Source organism: Elephas maximus, chromosome 25 (genome assembly GCF_024166365.1).
Source record: "Elephas maximus indicus isolate mEleMax1 chromosome 25, mEleMax1 primary haplotype, whole genome shotgun sequence".
Classification (NCBI taxonomy): Eukaryota; Metazoa; Chordata; class Mammalia; order Proboscidea; family Elephantidae; genus Elephas; species Elephas maximus.
In genome coordinates, this window is record NC_064843.1 from 68,476,351 (window position 1) to 68,502,597 (window position 26,247).

Consider the following 26,247-nt stretch of genomic DNA (forward strand, 5'->3'; position numbering starts at 1 on the left):
AGAAGGAATCACAAGAATCAAATTGACTACATCTGTGGGAAGAGATGATGGAAAAGTTCAATATCATCAGTCAGAACAAGGCCAGGGGTCGGCTGCGGACCAGACCATCAATTGCTCATATGCAAATTCAAGTTGAAACTGAAGAAAATTAGAACAAGTTGATGAGAGCCAAAGTACAACCTTGAATATATCCCACCTGAATTTAGAGACCATCTCAAGAAAAGATTTGATGCACTGAACACTAATGACCAAAGACCAGACGAGTTGTGAAATGACAACAAGGACATTATGCATGAAAAAAGCAAGAGGTAATTAAAAAGACAGGAATGAAAGAAAAGACTAAAATGGATGTCAGAAGAGACTCTGAACTTGTCTTGAATGTTGAGTAGCTAAAGTGCATGGAAAAAATGATGAAGTAAAAGAGGTGAACAGAAGATTTCGAGGGGCAGCTGAAGAAGAAAAAGTATTATAATGACTTGTGCAAAGACCTGAAGATGGAAAACCAAAAGGGAAGAACATGCTCTGCATTTCTCAAGCTGAAAGAACTGAAAAAAAAAAAAAAAGAAGAAAAATTCAAGCCTGGAGTTGCAATCGTAAAGAATTCTATGGCGAAAATATTAGACAACTCAGGAAGCATCAAAAGAAGATGGAAGGAATACACAGAGTCGCTATACCAAAAAGAATTGGTTGATGTTCAACCATTTCAAGAGGTGGTATATGAGCAGGAACCAATGGTACTGAATGAAGACGTCCAAGCTGCACTGAAGGCAATCACGACAAACAAGGCTCAGGGAATTGACGGAACACCAACTGAGATGTTTCAACGAATGGATGCAGTGCTTAAGTATTCACTCATCTATGCCAAGAAATTTGGAAGACAGCTACCTGGCCAACTGATTGGAAGAGATCCATATTTATGCCTATTCCCAAGAAAGGTGATCCCACTGAATGCAGAAATATCATTAGTATCACAGGACGGTAAAATTTTGCTGAAGATTATTCAAAAGTGGCTGCAGCAGCATATCGACAGGGAACTGCCAGAAATTCAAGCCAGATTCAGAAGAGAACGTGGAACCAGGGATATTATTGCTGATGTCAGATGGGTCCTGGCTGAAAGCAGAAAATAGCAGAAAGATGTCTACCTGTGTTTTATTGACTATGCTAAGGCATTCAACTGTGTGAATCATAACTAATTATGGACAACATTGCAAAGAAGGGGAATTCCAGAACACTTAATTGTGCTCATGAGGAACCTGTACATAGATCAAGAGGGAGTCATTTGGACAGAACAAGGGGATACTGATTGGTTTGAAGTCAGGAAAGGCGTGCATCAGGGTTGTATCCTTTCACCATACCTATTCAATCTATATGCTGAGCAAATGATCAGAGAAGCTGGACTATATGAAGAAGAATGGGGCATCGGGATTGCAAGATGACTCATTAACAACCTGCGTTATGCAGATGACACATTCTTGGTTGCTGAAAGCGAGAGGACTGGAAGCACTTACTGATGAAGATCAAAGACCACAGCCTTTAGTATGGATTATACCTCAACATAAAGAAAACAAAAATCCTCATAACTGGACAAGTGAGCAACATCATGATAAATGGAGAAAAGACTAAAGTTGTCAAGGATTTCATCTTACTTGGATCCACGATCAAAACCCATGGAAGCAGCAGTCAAGAAATCAAAAGACGCATTGCACTGGGCAAATCTGCTGCAAAAGACCTCTTTAAAGTGTTGAAAAGCAAAGATGTCACCTTGAAGGCTAAGGTATGCCTGACCCAAGCCCTGGTGTTTTCAATTGCCTCCTATGTATGTGAAAGCTGGATGATGAATAAGAAGACTGAAGAAGAATTGATGCCTTTGAGTTGTGGTGCTGGAGAGGAATATTTAACATACCATGAACTGGTAACATGATATGCTCAATTTCTTTTAGCTGTACACTTTTTTTAGTACACTTACGTGCATTTTTTTAAATGCATGTAACACTCAATAAAAAGTTTAAAAGCAAGAAATACACATTTAAACACATCAAAGATAAAGAGATCATGAAAGTATCAGAGACAAAACTCAGATCACCTACTGTGGTCAGTAGAACAATGACCTCCTAAAAATGTCCATAGATATCCTAATCCCCAGCACCGGTGAATATTAAGTTATATGGCTAGGGGGAATTTCAGGTAAAGGTGGAATTAAGTCTGATAATCTGCTGACTTTGAGATGGGGCAATTATTCTGGATTATCCTGGGGGGCCCAATGTCATCACCAGGGTCCATTAAGTGAAAGACAGAGGCAGGTGAGTCAGAGTCAGAGTGATGCAGTGTGGGAAAGACTCAGCCAGCCATTGGCGGCTTTAAAGATGGAGGAAGGGGCCACAAACCAAGGAATGTGCGTGGTCTTTAGAAGCTGGAAAAGGCAAGTAAACAGAGCCCTCAGAAAGGGATGTAGTCCCAACAACACCTTGACTGCAGCCCAGTTTAGTTCTAAGTTCTAGTTAAAATTTAGCTATATTAAAAAAAACTTTAAATTTAGCTAAATTTTAGCCTACTTCAAACCTCTAACCTCTAGAACTAAAACCAAAAAAACAAAACAAAACACCCCAAACCCATTGCCATCGAGTTGATTCTGACTCACTGGGACCCTACAGCACAGGGTAGAATGGCCCTATATGGTTTCCAAGGAGGGCCTAGTGGATTCAAACTGCTGACGGTTTGGTTAGCAGCCACAGCCCTTAACCACTACACCCCCAGGGTTCCCACCTCTAGAGCTGTAAGATAATAAATCTGTGCTGTTTTAAGCCACTCTCTGCAGCATCGGGAAAAGCCTTTCTAGATTCCAGGCTTCTGAGGTAAGAGTATTTGCCAGCCTGAGTCCCAGGGGAGCCCAGGGGAGCCCAGGGGAGCCCAGAGGAGCCCAGGGGAGCCCAGGGGAGGGGAACTCCAGCTCCATCTGTGGCCCTCTCAGCACTCTGCCCAACCAACCAAAACCTTTAGGACTCCCTACCATCTCGGCTTTCCCCAGAAGGCATCAGCTTCTGCAGCCAGCAGAGTGGACAGGCCACTACTGTTGCTGCCATTCTTTCACTCTAAGTCCCCAGGCCCGAGGACAGTGCTGGCATATGCAGTGGGATTGAATGAAGGCGTGTGGGGTCAGTAGGCAGAAGGCTTCGGAGATGCCCCCAGAATGAAGTGGGGCCCCCAAGGATAGTCTGTCTTGGCCCTGTGAGACAAGCATGAAACTTCCCAGGGACCAAGGTAGTGGACAGACCTGTGTCCGAGCCACAAGAGTCCTCACTGTGGGCTTCTAGGGGTCTACACGGAAAGCCTCCCTTTTCCCACTCGCTCAGCACCAGGGAATGCTGTAGCCTGAGTGCAGGCAGGGCTGGGTTTATAGCCCTGACCAGGCACACAGTTATATGACCTTCTCCCGAGTCAGGGCCTGCCAGCCTGTCAAAAGGAAAGGGTAGCATGCAGTAGAGTCATCAGGGATAGGGGTGAGTGGGCTCTAATTTCGCACGTTTAAGGATGGGTAGAAGGCAAACCTGTTGTTCTCTCTCGTATCGGCTTCTTTCTCCAGTGCCCGAACCACATCTTCCAGCTGTAGGAGTCTGGTTTTCACTTCAATTTTCTCTCTCTCCAGCACCGTTTCTGCCTCCTGTCTCTGTATGGCTCCTTCCCACTCCTGCCGTCCTGTCTCGGTGGGCCCCGCCCCATGCTCACCCTCCAGAGTGCTCAGGCTCCTCCCGAGGGCTGGCACCCCATGCAGGTTGTCTCCATCCATTACCAACCAGAGCTGCTCCGGGGCTTTGGGCTGCCGCTGCTCGGATGACTGCCAGCTCTGACCTGCTCGGTTGCTAGGCAAAGGCACTGGTTTCTCCAGGAACACTGTCCCATCCACCCCAGGTGGCCCCACATAGGACCACATCTCTGAAGGAACACAAGCCATTTCTACAGCATACAGCAAGCCAGGATGGCCGTCTCTGATGCTGAAGCTCGCAGATGGCCCTTTGGGTCGCAGGGCTGGGATTGAGGTTGGGCTCTGGACAGGGCCTGCACAGCTGTGTGGCCAGCCTGGTATACCCATGGCCTCTGCCCCTCCAGGCCCAGGCCTGCCTCCTGCTGGTCCCGCCTCCTCCCCGACTTCCGCAGGTCCAAGCAGGCCTGGTGGTGGCCGCCTTTCTCTCTCATGATCTGCTGCTGCTGTTCCCTCCTTCAAGGCAGGCCTCAGCATCTGTGTCTCCTGGATAAGCCCTTCTACTTGCTTCCTATGTGTGAGTTCTAATTTCCCCTTCTCAAGGGCAAATGCTTTGCAAATATGAGCTTGCTCTTCACTCATCAGCTCCTCCAGCTTGAGCTGCTGCTTCCTGCACTGGGCCAGGATCTCCTTCTCCCTCTCATCCCTCCATCCCTTCTCTGAGTCCAGCTGCACCGCCACGTCTCTCACCTGCAGCAGGTGCGTCTGCAGCATGTCTTCTTCTTCGCGCTGGTGTTGCCGTGACAAGTGCTCACGGAGGGTGGCCTGCTGGGCTTCCATCCACAAGAGCTTCTGGCTCAGCTCAGCCTCTGCCTCCTTCCTACAGAAACAATTTCACAGGGACCTGGCTCAGAAACAGAAATGCCACACACACCATGGAGTCGCTCCCCTGGGTCAGCAAAGGCCGCCTGAGCTTCTGTTCTAGGTGCATAACTCTTCTCCGTTCGTTCCAGTCGCTCTTAGAGAATCCACACGGGAGACCTACCTGACGGGGCAACACGGATGCCACTTGTGGTTATGTAAATTTAAGTTTAAGCCAATTAAAACTGAATTAAATTAAAACTCAGCTTCTCGGTCACACCAGTCACATACACGTGGCTGGTAGCTCCTGCCCTGGGCAGACAAACAGAGGACATGTCCATCGTCACAGAAAGCTGTATTGGGCAGTGCTGGCCTGAAGTTTTAGTGGGACAGAGGAAACTCACCTGTAGTCAAAATTACTCTTGAAAACGCCTTACACTGCTGGGAAAGGGGCCTTTGGAAGCCCCAGGAAAAAAAATCTGAGGCTGAGTGAGGCCCAGTTGAGAGCAGCCAGCCTGGGAGGGCCAGGGCAGCTCTGAGCACATCGAAGACACATGACATGGCTCTACACCCAGTCATGGGGTGAGAGGCCTTCCAGTCAGCTAGGGCAGCTCCTGGGACCAGGCCCAGTCCCTCTGCTGCCTCTTGGAGTCTGAGAGGGGCTCTGGAGCAGTGGCAATGGGTATAAGAGGAAGTGGTTTTCAAAGTGGTCAGGACCCTTATCACAGAGATCCTAGGTTTAAGAGAAAAGAAATAAAGCTCAGGGGAAGCACGTGACTTAAAAATGATTTTCTCTCAGTCATCCAGGAGGGGACCATCTGCAGCCCCCAGGCTTGAGGCTGCACTCTGTGGCAGCATCTGGGGGAGAGAAAGAGAGGGCGCAGGCTCGGGCTGGTGGTGGTCCAGAGCTTTTCCTCTCCTCCCACACTCAAGCTGCCCCAACTTTCCTGCACAGAGAAGGAAGGGCAAACGGCCTCTAGGGACAGTGACCTTTCCAGGTCATAGGACAGTCCTGCAAGTAGAAGGTGGCTTGGTCTCCTGTCATCAGCATGGTGCCATGCCTCCCACATCTGAACCCAGCCCAAGTTCCCAGCAAAGAGCCCATCCGGAGAAGGCTGCTCAGGCCTGGCCAGCAGGGTCCCAGTCTGGCCAGTGCCCAAGCTGGGGAGGGCCCAAGACTCTCTGTGGGAGAGTGAGGTCCTCAAGAATGTGCACCAGGCTTGTCGTAACCAGTTACTCCACTAAGTGAGACCCGCTGGACAAAGAACGGGCGTGTGGCTCTCGTACACTGATGCCATATTTAATTTTCTAAATAAACCTTTTATCACCTTTGTCCATGTTAGCTTCTAAAAACTTCCCTAATTCGAACTAATTTTCTTTCCAGTTGCTTTAGGGCTTTCAGACCCTCTCTTCGTCTCCCCACATGCTACAACACCACATCCTGGAAAACGAGACTGTGACACTGAGTGTGGAAGATGCCCTGCTACCTTGGTCCTTTGCTACAGGGAGGTCTGAGGTAGAAGATAAGCATTAGTGAGTTAAGTCTACAAAGCAAATCCCTTCATAGCCTGTGTTTTATGATGCATTTCTAATTTGAAGTTAAAACACTTTATACCATGACCTGTTTCCTCCACCTTCATCTCTCTGTCCAGTCAGCGGACACTGAAGTTCCAAGTAGTTTCCTAAATTGAGTTTCTAATTTGGGTTTCTGGCAAGAACTCAGGACTCGAGACCGTAGAAGGAAACAGGCCAGCGGACCTTACTTGCTGTAGTTCGTGCTGGTGTCTCAGGCGCAGCTCCTCTTTCCACCAGCGCGCAGGGCCAACGAGCTCCTGGGTGTGGAGCAGCCCCCCATGCCCCAGCTTCTGCAGCTGCCCCTGCAGGCTGCGGATGGCCTCTTGCGACTGCACGTGTAGCGCCTCCAGGGCCGCTCTCTGGCCCTCCAGCTCACTGACCTCACACTTGAACGTCTGCTCCATTTCCTTTCTCTCCTTCTCAAAGTTCCTTTTCATTAGCTCGATTTCCTGCTCATAGTAATTTACCTGGAAAGAGAAGTATGAGACCACTAACCAGGGAATCCTAAAAATTAGCTCCTGACAATAACATGGATAGAAAAGGTTGTTGGGCACGCTAAGGAGCAGGCCTGTGGAGGGCTAGGACGCAAAGGCAGCAGCGACGCCCCGAGGGCTCACGAGGCAGGCCCCACAGGTGGCGAGGGCAGAACTGAGGGTGCAACCTCACTGAGGAAATGTGGAGCCTTATCAGGACAAGCTGGGAGACTGAACACAGTGCAGGGCTGCAAGAAGAATGTGATCTGGCTACGGGCTGGCAAGCTTGTCTAGGCACCGTGTGCAAGTAACTGCAACCAGGATCCTGAAGGCATGGATACAAACAAGGGTGGCCCCATCCCAGGGTCCTCCAGGTCAGAGGAATGTAGCACGTGACAACAGGTTGTGGACACTGTCTCTTAAAACACTTGCCATGATCTAAGAACAGAACAGGAGACAATCCATCGGAGAAGACATCATTAGCCCGGGTAATGCTGGCTGTGAAGCTACTAAGCGTCCCACGAAAGGCAAATCCAACGGCAATTTAAGCTCAGAACGAGGCAGGGGAATGCAGTTCCTCCATAGCCGAGTGCAAGGCCTGGCAGTCAGTGGGGCTGCTCTCAGCATGCCAGCCCCGCATGACACTGAGACACGCGTGGCCCACTCAAGGCCTGGCAGTCAGTGGGGCTGCACTCAGCATGCCAGCCCCGCATGACACTGAGACACGCGTGGCCCACTCAAGGCCTGGCAGTCAGTGGGGCTGCTCTCAGCATGCCAGCCCCGCATGACACTGAGACACGCGTGGCCCACTCAAGCCTGGCAGTCAGTGGGGCTGCTCTCAGCATGCCAGCCCCGCATGACACTGAGACACGCGTGGCCCACTCAAGGCCTGGCAGTCAGTGGGGCTGCACTCAGCATGCCAGCCCCGCGTGACACTGAGACACGCGTGGCCCACTCAAGGCCTGGCAGTCAGTGGGGCTGCACTCAGCATGCCAGCCCCGCGTGACACTGAGACACGCGTGGCCCACTCAAGGCCTGGCAGTCAGTGGGGCTGCTCTCAGCATGCCAGCCCCGCGTGACACTGAGACACGCGTGGCCCACTCAAGGCCTGGCAGTCAGTGGGGCTGCTCTCAGCATGCCAGCCCCGCGTGACACTGAGACACGCGTGGCCCACTCAAGGCCTGGCAGTCAGTGGGGCTGCACTCAGCATGCCAGCCCCGCATGACACTGAGACACGCGTGGCCCACTCAAGGCCTGGCAGTCAGTGGGGCTGCACTCAGCATGCCAGCCCCGCATGACACTGAGACACGCGTGGCCCACTCAAGGCCTGGCAGTCAGTGGGGCTGCACTCAGCATGCCAGCCCCGCATGACACTGAGACACGCGTGGCCCACTCAAGGCCTGGCAGTCAGTGGGGCTGCTCTCAGCATGCCAGCCCCCGCATGACACTGAGACACGCGTGGCCCACTCAAGGCCTGGCAGTCAGTGGGGCTGCACTCAGCATGCCAGCCCCGCATGACACTGAGACACGCGTGGCCCACTCAAGGCCTGGCAGTCAGTGGGGCTGCACTCAGCATGCCAGTCCCGCGTGACACTGAGACACGCGTGGCCCACTCAAGGCCTGGCAGTCAGTGGGGCTGCTCTCAGCATGCCAGCCCCGCGTGACACTGAGACACGCGTGGCCCACTCAAGGCCTGGCAGTCAGTGGGGCTGCTCTCAGCATGCCAGCCCCGCGTGACACTGAGACACGCGTGGCCCACTCAAGGCCTGGCAGTCAGTGGGGCTGCACTCAGCATGCCAGCCCCGCGTGACACTGAGACACGCGTGGCCCACTCAAGGCCTGGCAGTCAGTGGGGCTGCACTCAGCATGCCAGCCCCGCGTGACACTGAGACACGCGTGGCCCACTCAAGGCCTGGCAGTCAGTGGGGCTGCACTCAGCATGCCAGCCCCGCGTGACACTGAGACACGCGTGGCCCACTCAAGGCCTGGCAGTCAGTGGGGCTGCTCTCAGCATGCCAGCCCCCGCATGACACTGAGACACGCGTGGCCCACTCAAGGCCTGGCAGTCAGTGGGGCTGCTCTCAGCATGCCAGCCCCGCATGACACTGAGACACACGTGGCCCACTCAAGGCCTGGCAGTCAGTGGGGCTGCACTCAGCATGCCAGCCCCGCATGACACTGAGACACGCGTGGCCCACTCAAGGCCTGGCAGTCAGTGGGGCTGCTCTCAGCATGCCAGCCCCGCATGACACTGAGACACGCGTGGCCCACTCAAGGCCTGGCAGTCAGTGGGGCTGCACTCAGCATGCCAGCCCCGCATGACACTGAGACACGCGTGGCCCACTCAAGGCCTGGCAGTCAGTGGGGCTGCACTCAGCATGCCAGCCCCGCATGACACTGAGACACGCGTGGCCCACTCAAGGCCTGGCAGTCAGTGGGGCTGCTCTCAGCATGCCAGCCCCGCATGACACTGAGACACGCGTGGCCCACTCAAGGCCTGGCAGTCAGTGGGGCTGCACTCAGCATGCCAGCCCCGCATGACACTGAGACACGCGTGGCCCACTCAAGGCCTGGCAGTCAGTGGGGCTGCTCTCAGCATGCCAGCCCCGCATGACACTGAGACACGCGTGGCCCACTCAAGGCCTGGCAGTCAGTGGGGCTGCACTCAGCATGCCAGCCCCGCATGACACTGAGACACGCGTGGCCCACTCAAGGCCTGGCAGTCAGTGGGGCTGCTCTCAGCATGCCAGCCCCGCATGACACTGAGACACGCGTGGCCCACTCAAGGCCTGGCAGTCAGTGGGGCTGCTCTCAGCATGCCAGCCCCGCATGGCACTGAGACACGCGTGGCCCACTCAAGGCCTGGCAGTCAGTGGGGCTGCTCTCAGCATGCCAGCCCCGCATGACACTGAGACACGCGTGGCCCACTCAAGGCCTGGCAGTCAGTGGGGCTGCTCTCAGCATGCCAGCCCCGCATGGCACTGAGACCCGCGTGGCCCACTAGTCTGCTGTCCTGCCTCCCTCTAGGCACTTCTGTTCACATTTCCCTGCAAACTTCCCTTCCCAGTGCCAGGGAATTCTAAGGCAGATGGCAGCACAAACAGCATGGAGCGCAGCTCTCCCTGCTTGTAGCAGGAAGCTCCAGGTTTCCTCGGGCCTCCCCTCACCCCCTACCTTGGTCTCCAGCTGGGTCTTGAGGTCTCGGTAATGGTCCTTCACCTGCTCCATCATTATCTCCGTTTCCAGACTCACTGGAGTGGGGCCACCTACACATGAAACGAGGCCTGAAAGGAGGAGGGAACTTCAGCTTCTTTCACACCAACGACATCACAGGTCCATCGCTGCTCTCCTTTCCCCACCCGACAATAAAGCATGGGCTCCACATGCACCTCCACAAGGGGAGGGTGGTGCTGGCAGAGGACACCACGCCCAGGTTTCTGTCCTGCCAGTGACAGAGGACAGCATGCACCACAGTCTGCCACACTGCGTTCCATACAGCAGAGCCCTCTAGAGCCACCATTTTGTGCCTTTGCCAGAACGGCCTGCTCAGAGCTATGTCCAGGAGGCTGCTGCGTGGCCCACCAGCACCCTCCACAGCCCTACATGGTGGCAATGGTACACTTCAGCCTCATGTCCGCTCCCTGATGACGCCAAGCACACACAGGTGAGGAGACAGAGGAAGTGGTGTGAACTGGAGCGCAGGCAAGCCTCTGCGTAGCGTGACGCCTGATGATGAGTCCTCACCGATGTGGAGTGTGGGGGTGACGACAGACACCTGCGTGGCTTGCTTACTGGTTCTCATGGTGGCCTCCATCTTCTCTACATTATTTATCACAGTACCATACAAGTAATTCTGGGCTTCAATAAACCAGTCAGGCACACTAAATACTCATGGAATAACAAAGGGCAGTGTGGGCAACGCCTTGGTCCAGAAGACCCTCCTCCTGACGTGATTCAGAACCAGGCACATCTGTGAGCGGGATGTTGCTGGAACTCGTAAAAGAGCTGGCATGAAACTCGGAATTGCATTTGTGACACGGCTAGGGCTTCACCATGCTGTGCCAAGAATGGGAAGTGGGGAGGGCCACCATCTACTTTCACCGTTGCCCTGAGAATGGGGACAGACTTGGACATCGGGCCCAAGAAAACCTGGGTGACCCCCTCCAGCTTGCTAGGCTAAACGGGCCAACAGGAGGAGTCATCAGGCTGGACAGTCCACGTCACCCACGCTCAACGCAATCCTGCTTATGGTTCTTTCAGGCATAGACAGACCCTCCTCATTGAAATGGGCCAACTGAGCCTCTGTACTGGTTCTATGAAAGGATACCACTGGGCAGAGGAGGGGAGGGAGAGAAAAGTCCACAGTGTGAAACTGCTAGGTTTTATTAATGATGACACAAAGCTTAGGTCTGCCCTCTGGTGCCCTTCTAACCAGGCAGACCCAAGACTTCAGAACCTAAGCCTTGCCTCCGGGGTTTTGGGACAATGGTTCCTGCCAAGGGCCACACATTCTGTGTAGCTGAGAGTCCTAGGTCTGTGAAGAGGACAACTGCCCACTTCCCTAGGGATGACCAGGGACAACGGTGGAGGGGGGGCTCGGCCTTGGTCAGGCTGCACTGTGCACTGGTGGGTCCTGCTCCTTCCCACTGTCACAGGTTCACCTTGGCTCAGAACCCTGAGAGGACACTTTTGACATCACTCAGTAGCAATAAACTTCTCTGAACACCAGGGAGAGTCAATGTGTTTTAAATAGAACTGAGTCTCTCTTTCTTTCTAAGAGTTTTCACATCAACCAGCTCATAACTCAGAGGACAATCTATAGACCCCAGGTCCTGGGACGGGGAAATGCGGCCCCTGCATTCACTACCACCTCCCCTCACTCTGTTCATGCCCAGCCCGTGCTGAAAGCTCACCACACAGTCCCTCGCTTAATCCTCACCACAATAGTGTGGGCGATTTGGAAACACTGCAGATGGACATACCTCTCATGAGGTCACTACGGGGTCACATAGCCGTTACCATTTCTACACAACTGGTAAAGACCCCACACTCCACCATAAACCCTCAGCCTTACAGGAACCTGGGAGGCATTCAGGTAGGTGGTATTGGTGTGTCTGGGGGCAGGTGTTGATGCCCTGATAACCTAGGAAGTGGCCCTGCTACCGAACTCCCTAGGCCCGGGAGGCAGTTCAGTCAGCTAGAGCAGGTGGGCTCGCAGAGTCCAGAGCCCCCCACCCCTCCCACAAGAAGAGGCTCTACCTTCTGGGTCATCTGTCGGGGGCAGCCATCCATCTGGCTGAGCACTGGACCGGCCACGCTGGGTCTTGTGCAGCCATGCCTGCAGGCCCTCCAGTGCAGCCTGGAGTTCATCGTTGTGGTCCTGCAGGTCCTGTCAGCAGAGAAGAGACACCCCTGTAGCCGCCGCATTGCGCCGCAGGGCCTGGGGAGCAGCACTGCGCGGCGGGGCATACAGGATGCCCAGATGGAAGGAGCTTTGACTCCTGACCTCAAGCATGCAATGCTCAAATTGGACTTTAAGTTCCCAACTACACAGTGAGTTAAACAAGACGGGGTCATTTCCGTGGCTTTCTTATGCCCTACATCACCTTCTATCACTGGATTCGTAGGAGTTCCAAAAAGAAAAAAAAATGGAGTAGATGAGGAGGAGAAATGCAGAACACAGACATAAAGGATCATCAACATCTGAGCTGACAGGAGAGTGTGAGTTCACTGTGGTAATGGGACTTGGGCGAGAGAAGCAACTCTCTGAGACTCTTTCCCCAAAGGGCTCTGCAGCTGTTAACTGCCAAGGAGGTGCCATTAGCTTAAGATAACACGCCACACAGCAGAGAGGACAGGTGACAAGGATGGGTGTGGACTGACAAGGTGCACACAAAGTGGGGCCGCAGGGCAGGTAAGTGGCGCCAGGAGGCTGCGCAGAGTCTGCACATAGTCAAGGAAACACTGTAATGAGCACACTTCATCTCCAGGTTTTTAAAGTACTGTGACCAGACACAGTTTTCAGTCACACAGACTTAAGCGGAACATGGCAACTGGCACCCTGTCTGTGGGGTCCCAGTTCCCTTCATCAGTGTGCAGTGTGTGGCCATTGTCCCTTCTGTGACCCTGGGGGGTAGCATGGGACTGTGCGGACCTACTGAGCATGGCAAAAGTGATGCCAGGTGCTCCAGGGATACACCTCCGCCTGGCTTCTCTTTTAAGGAAACTCACTCTGGAGGATACCAGTCACCATACTGTGAGGAACCAACTTGCCCATGAGGCAGCCATGTCCAGACAGTTCCAGCCTGGCCAGTGGGCTTCGCAGCTGAGGGCCAACATCGTGGGGCATAGATGAGGTATTCCTACTGTGCCCTGTCTGAATTCCTGACCCACAAAATCCACAACCATATTAAATGGCTGTTTTGGGCTGCTAAGTTCTGGGGTAATTTGTTATGAAGCCATAGTAATGAATAGCATGCACTGCTTACACAAATTATAAATAAAATACATTCCCTGAGAAAAACCTTATTGATCTTAAGTGAGGAAGAAAAAAAAAAAAAAAAAAGGACAGGCCCCATATCTCATACCATACACAAAAAAAAATATAAAACCAAAAAATATAAATCATGGAAGACAAAATAGGGTCAACACTAAAGGCCCTAATACACAGCAAAAACAGGATACAACTCATAAAAAATAATACACAAACACCAGAAGATAGGCTAGATAACTGAGATCTCCTAAAAATAAACACTTATGCTCATCAAAAGACTTTACCAAAAGAGTAAAAAAAGAACCTACAGACCGGGAAGAAATTTTCTGCTCTGACATATCCGACAAAGGTCTAATTTCTAAAATCTTCAGGAAAATCCAGCACTTCTAAAACAAAAGGACAAATAATACAACTAAAAAATGTATCGTACTTGACACTTCACCACAGAAGGTATTCAGGAGGCCAACAGACACAGGAGGAAATGCTCTTGATCAGTGGTCATTAAGAGAAACGCAAATCAAAAGCACAATGAGATACCACCTCACCCTGACAATGCTGGCACCAATCAAAAAAACAGAAAATAACAAATGTTATTTCCCACTGCTGGTGGGAATGCAAAATGGTAAAACCATTTTGGAAAATGATATGGTGCATCCTTAAAAAACCAGAAATAGAGGTCCGGATGGGTTCACTGCAGAGTTCTACCAAACTTTCAGAGAAGAATTAACACCACTACTACTATAGGTGTTTCAGAGCATAGAAAAAGATGGAATACTGAACTCATTCTATGAAGCCACCATATCCCTGATACCAAAGCAGGTAAAGACACCACAAGAAAATTACAGACCTATATCCCTCAAGAATGTGGATGCAAAAATCCTCAACAAAATTCTAGCCAACAGAATTCAACAACATATCAAAAAAATAATTCACCACGACCAAATGGGATTCATACCAGGTATGCAGGGATGGTTCAACATTAGAAAAACAATTAATGTAATCCACCACATAAATAAAACAAAAGAGAAGAATCACATGATTTTATCAATTGATGCAGAAAAGGCATTTGACAAAGTTCAACACTCATTCATGATAAAAACTCTCAGCAAAATAGGAATAGAAGGAAAATTTCTGAACATAATAAAGGGCATTTATACAAAGCCAACAGCCAACATCACCCTAAATGGAGAGAGCCTGAAAACATTCCCACTGAGATCGGGAACCAAACAAGGATGCCCTTTATCACCACTCTTATTCAACATTGTGCTGGAGGTCCTAGCCAGAGCAATTAGGCTAGATAAAGAAATAAAGGGCATCCAGATTGGCAAGGAAGAAGTAATAGTATCTCTGTTTGCAGATGACATGATTGTACACACAGAAAACCCTAAGGAATCCTCAAGAAAACTACTGAAACTAATAGAAGAGTTCAGCAGAGGATCAGGATACAAGACGAACATACAAAAATCAGTTGGATTCCTCTACGCCAACAAAAAAAACATCAAAGAGGAAATCACCAAATCAATGCCATTTACAGTAGCCCCCAAGAAGATAAAATACTTAGAAATAAATCTTACCAGAGAAATAAAAGACTTATACAAAGAAACCTACAGTACGCTTCTGCAAGAAACCAAAAGAGACTTACATAAGTGGAAAAATATACCTTGCTTGTGGATAGGAAGATTTAACATTATAAAAATGTCTATTCTACCAAAAGTGATGAGTACATTTAATGCAATTCCAATCCAAATCCCAACGACATTCTTTAATGAGATGGAGAAACAAATCACCAACTTCATGTGGAAGGGAAAGAGGCCCCGGATAAATAAGACATTACTGAAAAAGAAGAACAAAGTGGGAGGCCTTACTTTACCTGATTTTAGAACCTATTATACCGCCACAGTAGTCAAAACAGCCTGGTACTGATAGAACAACAGATACATGGCCCAATGGAACAGAATTGAGAATCCAGACATAAATCCATCCACATATGAGCAGTTGATATTTGACAAAGGCCCCAAAACAGTTAAATGGGGAAAAGACAGTCTTTTTAACAAATGGTGCTGGCATAACTGGATATCCATAAGCAAAAAAATGAAACAAAACCCATACCTCACTCCACACACAAAAACTAACTCAAAATAGATGAAAGACCTAAATATAAAATCTAAAACGATAAAGATAATGGAAGAAAAAATAGGGACAGCATTAGGAGCCCTAATACATGGCATAAACAGTATACAAAACATTATAAAGAACGCAGAAGAAAAACTAGATAACTGGGAGCTCCTAAAAATCAAACACTTATGCTCATCCAAAGACTTCACCGAAAGCGTAAAAAGACGACCTACAGACTGGGAAAAAGTTTTTAGCTATGGCATTTCTGATCAGCGCCTAATCTGTAAAATCTACATAATATTGCAAAAACTCAACTGCAAAAAGACAAATAACCCAATTAAAAAATGGGCAAAAGATATGAATAGACACTTCACTAAAGAAGACATTCAGGTAGCTAACAGATGAGGAAATGTTCACAATCATTACCCATTAGAGAAATGCAGATCAAAACTACAATGAGATTTCATCTCACTCCAACAAGGCTGGCATTAATCCCCAAAACACAAACTAATAAATGTTGGAGAGGCTGTGGAGAGACTGGAACATTTCTACACTGCTGGTGGGAATGTGAAATGGTACAATCACTTTGGAAATTGATTTGGCACTTCCTTAAAAAGCTAGAAACAGAACTACCATATGATCCAGCAATCCCACTCCTTGGAATATATCTTAGAGAAATAAGAGCCTTTACACGAACAGATATATGCACACCCATGTTCAATGCAGCACTGTTTACAATAGCAAAAAGATGGAAGCAACCAAACATCAACAGATGAATGGATAATTAAATTATGGTATATTCACACAATGGAATACTACACATCGATAAAGAACAGTGAGGAATCTGTGGAACATTTCATAACATGGAGGAACCTGGAAGGCATTATGCTGAGCGAAATTAGTCAGTTGCAAAAGGACAGATATTGTATAAGACCACTATTATAAGAACTTGAGAAATAGTTTAAACTGAGAAGAAAACATTCTTTTGTGGTTACGAGAGAGGGGAGGGAGGGACGGTGGGAAAGGGGTATTCACTAATTAGATAGTAGATAAGAACTACTTTAGGTGAAGGGAAAGAGCACACAATGCAGGGGAGGTCAGCATAATTGGACTAAACCAAAAGCAAAGAAGTTTCCTGAATAAACTGAATGCTTCGAAGGCCAGCGTAGCAGGGGCAGGGGTCTGGGGACCATGGTTTCAGGGGACATCTAAGTCAACTGGCATAATAAAATCTATTAAGAAAACATTCTGCATCCCACTTTGAAGAGTGGCGTCTAGGGTCTTAAACGCTAGCAAGCAGCCATCTAAGATGCATCAATTAGTCTCAATCCACCTGGATCAAAGGAGAATGAAGACCACCAAGGACACAAGGTGATTATGAGCCCAAGAGACAGAAAGGGCCCCATGAACCAGCGACTACGTCATCCTGAGACCTGAAGAACTAGATGGTGCCCGGCTACAACCGATGACTGCCCTGACAGGGAACACAACAGAGAACCCCTGAGGGAGCAGGAGAGCAGTGGGATGCAGACCCCAAATTCTCATAAGACTAGACTTGATGTTTTGAGACTAGAAGGACCCCGGTGGTCACGGCCCCTAGACCTTCTGTTGGCCCAGGACAGGAACCATTCCCGAAGCCAACTCTTCAGACATGGATTAGACTGGACAATGGATTGGAGAGGGATGCTGGTGAGGAGTGAGCTTCTTGGATCAGGTGGCCACTTGAGACTATGTTGGCATCTCCTGCCTGGAGGGGAGATGAGAGGGTGGAGGGGGTCAGAAGCTGGCGAAAAGGACACGAAAAGAGAGAGTGGAGGGAGAGAGCAGGCTTTCTCATTTGGGGGAGGGTAATTGGGAGTGTGCAGCAAGATGTATATCGGTTTTGTATGAGACTGACTTGATTTGTAAACTTTCACTTAAAGCACAATAAAATTTATTAAAAAACAAAAAAAAAAGTAGCTGCAGCTGTATATCGACACGGAACTGCCAGAAATTCATGCCAGTTCCAGAAGAGGACGTGGAACCAGGGATATCATTGCTGATGTCAGATGGTTCCTGCCTGAAAGCAGAGAATACCAGAAGGATGTTTACCTGTGTTTTATTGACTATGCAAAGGCATTCGACTCTGTGGATCAGAACAAACTACGGATAACATTGCAAAGAATGGGAATTCCAGAACACTTAATTGTGCTCATGAGGAACCTTTACATAGATCAAGAGGCAGTTGTTCGAACAGAACAAGGGGATGCTGATTGGTTTAAAGCCAGGAAAGGTGTGCGTCAGGGTTGTAGTCTTTCACCATACCTATTTAATCTGTATGCTGAAAAAATAATACAAGAAGCTGGACTATATGAAGAATGGGGCATCAGGATTGGAGGAAGACTCATTAACAAACTGCATTATGCAGATGACACAACCTTGCTTGCTGAAAGTGAAGAGGACTTGAAGCACTTACTAATGAAGATCAAAGACCACAGCCTTCAATATGGATTACACCCGAACATAGAGAAAACAAAAATCCTCACAACTGGACCAATGAGCAACATCATGATAAATGGAGAAAAGGTTATAGTTGTCAAGGATTTCATTTTACTTGGATCCACAATCAACAGCCATGGAAGCAGCAGTCAAGAAATCAAAAGATGCATTGCATTGGTAAATGTGCTGCAAAGGACCTCTTCAAAGTGTTGAAGAGCAAAGATATCACCCTGAAGGTTAAGGTGTGCCTTACCCAAGCCATGGTATTTTCAATCTCCATAAATAAGGAAGACTGAAGAAGAGCTGATGCCTTGAATTGTGGTGTTGGCGAAGAATATTGAATATACCATGGACCGCCAAAAGAACGAACAAATCTGTCTTGGAAGAAATGCGGCCAGAATGCTCCTTAGAGGCAAGGATGGCGAGACTGTGTCTTACATACTTTGGGCATGTTGTCAGGAGGGATCAGTCCCTGGAGAAGGACATCATGCTTGGCAGAGTACAGGGTCAAAAGAAAAGAGGAAGACCCTCAACAAGGTGGACTGACACAGTGGCTACAACAATAAGGTCAAGCATAACGATTGTAAGGATGGCACAGGACCGGGCAGTGTTTCGTTCTGTTGGGCATAGGGTCGCTATGAGTTGGAACTAACAACAGCAACAATGGCTAATGATCGTGAGCTTTTCCTCATGTATCTGTTAGCTATCTGACTGTCTTCTTTAGTTAAGTGTCTGTTCCTATCCTTTGCCCATTTTTTAATTGGGTTATTTGTCTTTTTGTAGTTGAGATTAAGCAGTAGCATGTAGATTTTAGAGATCAGAAATGTCATAGCTAAAAACTTTTTGCCAGTCTGTAGGTAATCTTTTTAACTCTTTTGGTGAAGTCTTTGGATCAGCATAGGTGTTTGATTTTTAGGAGCTCCCAGTTAACCAGTTTCTCTTCTGCACTGTTAGTAATGTTTTGTACACTGTTTATGCCATGTATTAGGGCTCCTAGCGTTGTCTCTGTTATGTCTTCCATGACCTTTATCGTTTTAGATTTTATTTAGGTCTCTGTTCCATTTTGAGTTAGTTTCTGTGCATGGTGAGAGCTATGGGTCTTGTTTTATTTTTGTGCAGATTGATACCCAGTTATGCCAGCACCATTTCTTAAAGAGACTCTCTTTTCCCCATTTAACTGACCTTGGGCCTTTGTCGAACATCAACTGTTCATATGTGGATGGATTTATGTCTCCATTCTCAATTCTGTTCCATTGATCTATGTGTCTGTTGCTGTACCAGTACCAGGCTGTTCTGACTACTGTGGCTGTGTAATAGGTTCTAAAATCAGGTAGAGTGAGGCCTCCTACTTTGTTCTTCTTTTTCAGTAATGCTTTACTTATCTGGGGCCTCTTTCCCCTCAATTTGAAGTTGGTGATTTGTTTCTCCATCTCATTAAATGAGATGGAATTTGGACTTGAATTGCATTGTATCTGTAGATGTCTTTTGGTGGAATAGACATTTTTACAATGTTAAGTCTTCCTATCCATGAGCAAGGTGTCTTTCCACTTACGTAGGCCTCTTTTGGTTTCTTGCAGTTTTCTTTGCATAGGTCTTTTATGTCTCTGGTTAGATTTATTCCTAACTATTGTATCTTCTTGGGGGCTACTATAAATGGTATTGATTTGGTGATTTCCTCTGCAATGTTGTTTTTGTTGATGTAGAGAAAGCCAATTGATTTTTGTATGTTTATCTTGTATCCTGATAATCTGCTGAACTCTTCTATTAGTTTCAGTAGTTTTCTTGAGGACTCTTTAGGGTTTTCTGTGTATAAGATCATGTCATCTGCAAATAGAGATAATTTTACTTCTTCCTGTATTATGTTCAGGAATTTTCCTTCTAGTCCTATTTTGCTGAAAGTTTTTATCATGAATGGGTGCTGAACTTTGTCAAATGCCTTTTCTGCACCAATTGATAAGATCATGTGGTTCTTGACTTTTGTTTTATTTATATGATGGATTACATTAATTGTTTTTCAAATGTTGAAACATCCCTGCATACCTGGTATGAATCCCAGTTGTTCATAGTGAATTATTTTTTTGATATGTTGTTGAATTCTATTGGCTAGAATTTTGTTGAGGAATTTTGCAACTAAGTTCATGAGGGAAATAGGTATGTAATTCTTTTTTTGTGGTCCTAACCTGGTTTTCGTATCAGGGATATGCTGGCTTCACAGAATGAGTTTGGGAGTATTCTGTCCTTTCCTACGCTCTAAAATACCTTTAGCACTAGTGGTGTTGACTCTTCTGTGAAAGTTTTGTAGAACTCTGCAGTGAAGCCATCTGTATCAGGGATTTTTTTGTTGGGTGTTTTTTTGATTACCTTTTCAATCTCTTCTTTTGTAATGGGTTTATTTAGTTGTTCTACCTTAGTTTGTGTTAGTTCGGTAGGCAGCATGTTTCTAGAAATTCATCCATTTCTTCAAGGTTTTCAAATTTGTTAGAGTACAATTTTTCATAGTAATCTGATATGATCCTTTTAATTTCATTTAGATCTGCTGTAATATCTCCCATCTCATTTCTTATTTGGGTTATTTGCTTCCTCTCCTGTTTTTCTTTTGTCTGTCTGGACAATGGTTTATCGATTTTATTAATTTTTTCAAAAAACCAGCTTTTGTTGTTTTTAACTCTTTCAATTTTTTTTTGTTCTCTATTTCATTTAATTCTGCTCTTATTTTTATTATTCGCTTTCTTCTGGTGTCTGAGGGCTTGTTTTGTTGCTCTGTATTTGTTCAAGTTGTAGGGATAATTCTTTGATTTTGGCCCTTTCTTCTTTTTGAATGCGTGCATTTATTGATATAAATTGGCCTCTGAGCACTGCTTTTGCTGTGTCCCAAAGGTTTTCACAGGAAGTGTTTTCATTCTCATTGGATTCTATGAATTTCTTTATTCCATCCTTTATGTCTGCTATAATCCAGTCTTTTTTGAGCAGGGCATTGTTCAGTTTCCAAGTGTTTGATTTCTTTTCCCTGCTTTTTCTGTTATTGATTTCCACTTTTATGGCCTTATGGTCAGAGAAGATGCTTTGTAATATTTCAATGTTTTGGATTTTGTTAAGGCTTTCTTTATGACTTTTATGGCCTTATGGTCAGAGAAGATGCTTAGTAATATTTCAATGCTTTGGATTTTGTTAAGACTTCCTTTATGACCTTCCTTTTCTCTATTCTAGAGAATGTTCCATGTGTGTTGGAAAAGAAAGTATACTTGGCTGTTGTTGGTTGGAGTGTTCTGTATATGTCTATGAGGTCAAGTTGGTTTATTGCGGCATTTAGATCCTCTGTGTCTTTACTGAGCTTCTTTCTGGATGTTCTGTCTTTCACCAAAAGTGGTGTCCTGAAGTCTCCTACTGTAATGGTGGAGCTCTCTCACTTTTCAACCCTGTTAGAGTTTGTTTTATGTATCGTGAAGCCCTGTCATTCAGTGCATAAATATTTAATATGGTTATATCCTCCTGGAATACTGTCCCTTTAATCATTATATAGTGTCCTTCCTTATCCTCTCTGGTTGATTTAACTTTGAAGTCTATTTTGTCTGAAATTAATATTGCCACTGCTGCTCTTTTTTGATTGTTGTTTGATATATTTTTTCCATCCTTTGAGTTTTAATTTGTGTCTCTAAGTCTAAGGTGTGTCTCTTGGAGGCAGCATATAGATGGGTCATGCTTTTTTTTTTAAATCCGTTCTGGCACTCTCTCTTTATTGGTGCCTTTTTATTTTTATTTAGTTAATCTACATTCAGCATCACTACGGATAGGTATGAGTTTAGTGCTGTCATTTTGATGTCTTTTTTGTGTGTGTTGTTGACTCGAGGGCACTGAGTTTGATAGTTTCTTTTTCCCACTTAATTTTTTGTGGTGAGTAGTTTATATATTGTCATTTCCTCTGATCTGTTGTTGATTTTGTTTCTGCTGAGTCTCTATTTTTTTCTTGTATTTTGTTTTGATGAGTAGGATTGTTAGTCTCCTTTGTGGTTACCTTATTATTTACCCCTGTTTTTCTGTGTTTAAACCTAACTTTTATTTCTTTATATCGCCTTGTCTCCCTCTCCATATGAAAGATTTATGACTACATTTCTCAGTCCCTCTTTATTGTTTTAATGTTGTCTCCTTTTACATAACGATATCGCTGTTTTCGTGTTTTTTTAATCTTGATTTATTTTTGTGATTTCTCTATCTGGGCTGACATCTGATTGCTCTGTCTAGTGTTCTAGTCTTGCGTTGTTATCTGATATTATTGATTTTCTAACCAAAGAATTCCCTTTAGTATTTCTGGTAGTTCAGGTTTGGTTTTTATGGATTCTCTAAACTTCTGTTTATCTGGAAATGTCCTAGTTCCGGCTTCACATTTAAGTGACAGTTTTGTGGGATATGTGATTCCTGGCTGGCAATTTTTTTCCTTTAATGCTTTATATAAGTCATCGCATTGCCTTCTTGCCTGCATGCTGTCTGCTGAGCAGCTCGAGCTTATTCTTATTGACTCATCTTTGTAGGTGACTTTTCATTTATCCCTAGCTGCTCTTAAAATTCTCTCTCTTTTTTTTTTTTTTGGTTTTCACAAGTTTGATTATGTCTTGGTGGCTTTAAGATCTACCTTATGTGGAGTTTGATGAGGACCTTGGATAGGTATCTCATCTTTCATGATACCAGGGAAGTTTTCTGCCAACAAACCTTCAACAATTCTCTCTGTATTTTCTGTTATCCCTCCCTGTTCTGGTACTCCAATCACTCGTAGGTTATTTCTCTGGATAGAATCCCACATGATTCTTAGGGTTTCTTCATTTTTAATAAATTCTTTTATCCGATTTTTCTTCAAATATAATGGTGCCAAGGGCTTTATCTTCAATCTCACTAATTCTGCCTTCCACTTGCTCTATTGTGCTCTTCTGAGTTTCTACTGAGTTGTCTAATTCTGTAATTTTGTTAATCTTATGAATTTCTGATTGCTGTCTCTCTACAGGTTCTTGCAGCTTATTAAATTTTTCATTATGTTCTTGGATAACCTTTTTAATTTCTTCAACTGCTTCATCTGTGTGTTCCTTGGCTTGTTCTGCGTATTGCCTGATCTCCTTCCTGATGTCTTGAATAGCTCTGTATATTAATCTTTTATATTCTGCATCTGGTAATTCTAGGAAGGCACCTTGCAGAAGATCCCTTGATTCTTTGAGAGATTGTTGAAGTGATCATGGTCTGCTTCTTTATGTGATTTGATATTGACTGTTGTCTCCGAGCCATCTATAAATTACTGCATTAGCTTATTTTATGTTTGCTTACTGTAACCTAGCCTCTTGCTTTGTTTTGTTTTGATATGCCCAAATACGTTGCTTGAGTGAGCTAGCTTGATTATTTTTGCCTTTGGAGCTCTGACATCCTGTCCCCAGAAGACTAGAGCTGTTATCAGGTATATCAGTCTAGGAGTCCACTCCCTTTCCTTGTATGGGTTCAGCTCAGGTGTCCTGGTAGTTGGTCATCAAGTGTGTGGTGCAGGTTCTGTCCTAGAGTCTTAGAGAGGCAGTGGTGATTGGTGTAGGTACAGGTATCTGGTTGCAGCAGGGGCTCACGCTCTGAACAAGGTGGGGGGTGACAACTGGCTCCCAAGTGTCTGTGAGGAAAGCATGTCCCTGTTCCCCAGAGCAGACAGACCATGGGCACCCAGACTTTTGACTGTAAGGACTGGGAGGTACCAGTTCATTCTTGGACCCCTCTTGTGGGTGGCTAGGTGGCCTGAGTGGAGCCACCAGTCCTTACACCCCTGATGTGGGTAGGTGAGGAACCTGTTTAATAGGCAAAGCAGTGACAAAAATCAAATAGCCACCAATCCACTGCACTGCTGAAACAGTTGCAGTCTGCCAACAAGGGCCTGTTCTCCTGAAATAGGCCCACACAGGTCCATGCAAGGGGGAAAGGTGTTCAAAGTCCACGGACCATTTATGCCTTGACAGGAGCTGCTTCTGTTCTCAGGTCCCTAGGTTAGCAGAGCTGGCAGCTTATGTTTTCCCACAATTGTGAATTTATTCCTTGTCCAAGGCTGGAAGAATGGCTCAGGGCATGCAGCAGGACCTATCTAAGGCCCAGAGAAATCAACAGCCACTGAAGCTGGCTTGGGAGCCGGAGGCACGGTAAAATACACACACGTCCTTAGCTTTTGCTGAGGGCGCCATTCTTCTCTGGTTCTAGAGGTGTTAGCTGTGTGGTTGTCTGCTTCTCCCTGAGGAAACTGCACCCGGAGCCCCGCCACAGTCACTCCTGGGAGTGGCGCCTGAGGGCTCCCAGCGTTTCAGGTCCGGCAACTCCTGTCCCATTCTGAGCCATCTCTCCCTCCCCCTGCTGCTCAGTCCATTTTCTAACTTTGCCTTTGATGTTCTGGGCTCCTAGCTTGTCATAAATATAATTGTTTCACTTTTTTTGGGGGGGTTGTTGTTAAGAGGGTTCACTGGAAGTGTCTGACTACTCCACCATTTTGGCACTGCCTCTGCTCCATAAGGTTTTTAATGCTTAATTTTTCAGAAGTAGAGAGGCCTTTCTTCTGATGTGCCTCTGGGTGGATCTGAACTGCCAATCTTCCGGTTTCAGTCGAGGGCATCAACTGCTTGCACCACCCTAGTAATTTAAGTGGCACATGTACCTCACATCTCCTTTTTACTGGACAGCAGAGATCTGGGAGGCAACCTCTACAGAGTCAGCCCTGTTCAATGCCGCATCCCTCATGTGGTTCCTTCTGCCTCCCCAAATGGGTATTTTGAGAACATATATACATCCCAAACTCAGCAGTGCCAGAAAACGGGGGCCTCTTATGGGATGATCCCAACCACTCTTGTTTTCAGGATACCCTCAGGAATCCCATCGATTATAACAGACAGAGATGTGTGGAGCCTGGACACCGGCAGGAAGGCCTCAGCATGCCTATGTGGAGAGTGTCCAGAGGGGCGGGAGCCAGGGTGCTGTTTTTAAGTGACCATCTACTCGTGTGGGGTGGGTGTGGGTGCTGCGGGAAACGAAGGAGTGCTACTGCACCAGTCTAGGGAGAGTCTTGTGAGGGAGCAAGCCTTCTACTGACATAACAGAGAATTAAGGGTTGAGGACTCTGGGCTGCAATGACTGTTCCCCTTCTACTTTCTTCTTGTGCATAGGAAGAAGGTCAGAAAGGAACCTGGATGATAGTGACAGTGAGAAGCAGTTCTGGGAGGTGTCTAGCAGGTAGGCTGCCACATAGGCAGGCTGGCTGGAACAGAGAGAGTGAGCATGCTGGGCTGAGGTAACAAGATGGGTAGTGGTGGGGACTTCTGCTGGAGGTTGGTATGGACATGCTGATAGGGGGAAATCTGCATTTAGGGTTTTCGACTGAGGACATGCAAATTCATTAAGGTGTCCACTCAAAGACACAGCAGTAAAAACATCAAACCTAAAAGATCTGATCAATATCTTATACTGCCCTTTGCCAAGGGCAACCTCACCAGGAAAATGAAGGTTGACAGTCGAAAGAAAGAGAAAAAAGCTAAAATCATAGTTAAATAGGAAGGAAGTTCAGCTACCAAGGGAAAAACCTGGCCTCCATGCTAACAAACATATGATTACATATTACAAGGAAAGTACAACCTAAGACCCTGAAAAGACTGGGTGATTAGCAGGGGGAAAGGTTACAGGTTCTCTCTTCTTCAGGAGAATGACTATAAAAAATGGGCTCAGCCAAGAAGCAGCAATGCCCCAGTAGCAATGAGTACCCAGGCACCTGGATCTTGATCTCTACAACCATCTCCTTGTCAAAGAAACCAGCAACACTTGGAGAAACGGCCGATTCTAGGACAAGTGCAGGCAAAGGACAAGATAAACCTGGAGTATCTTGTTACGTCAGAAAGTAAGAAACCACTCAACAAAATACCAAAGATGATGGTAGTACGTAAAAAAGAAATCAGCAGTCAGCTTGAAGACACTCCCATTGGCCAAATCTTGCACAATTTGAGCACCAAAAATTTAAACACAGTAACGAATTGGAAACCACTGGGGGAATAATGTGAATTCATGAGTCCATACCAATAACATATAGATACAGTTACAGACAGAGATAAACAGAGAAAAGGGAGGTCTCTGGCTTACATTAGAATGCTGAGGGCCAACTCATAGATGGCATAACCTTAGTCAAAAGGAAAAAACTGCAAAAAAAAAAAAAGGACAAAATGAGGACGTTTCTATGAAAAAAGGGGAGAGGAGCCCCAAACAAACAGAAGCTGTGGGAATTTGCCAATACCATACCAGCTCTGCAAGTATTACATAGGGAAGTTCTCCAAATGGTCAGGGAAGAACATTAAACAAATACTCAAATCTACACCTGGGTGGAGGGGGGAGCACTGGGAAGACACACAGAGAGAGACAGAGAGAGAAATCTTCAAGAAACATTAACGACATGAGCAAATATAAAGACCAAGTATACAATATTTTCAAGAAATAAACTCAACAGTTAAGTTGCACAAGCAATAAAACATCAAGAGCATAAAAAAAATAAATACAAATTAAACCTATTGGAT

At 46.7% G+C, this 26,247-nt stretch overlaps 1 protein-coding gene across 5 annotated transcripts in view; it reads right to left on the reverse strand.

Moving 5' to 3' along the window:
- The window catches only part of NINL (ninein like), a 238,932-nt gene that overhangs the window by 35,374 nt on the left and 177,311 nt on the right, over positions 1-26,247 (reverse strand). For all 5 annotated transcript variants that reach the window (XM_049869354.1, XM_049869353.1, XM_049869352.1 and 2 more), the window contains 4 exons: positions 11,866-11,995; positions 9,781-9,890; positions 6,317-6,600; positions 3,546-4,577 (listed from right to left, as the gene is read on the reverse strand). In XM_049869354.1, coding sequence (XP_049725311.1) covers positions 3,546-4,577; positions 6,317-6,600; positions 9,781-9,890; positions 11,866-11,995 — 1,556 coding nt within the window. The remainder of the gene's footprint in view (positions 1-3,545; positions 4,578-6,316; positions 6,601-9,780; positions 9,891-11,865; positions 11,996-26,247) is intronic.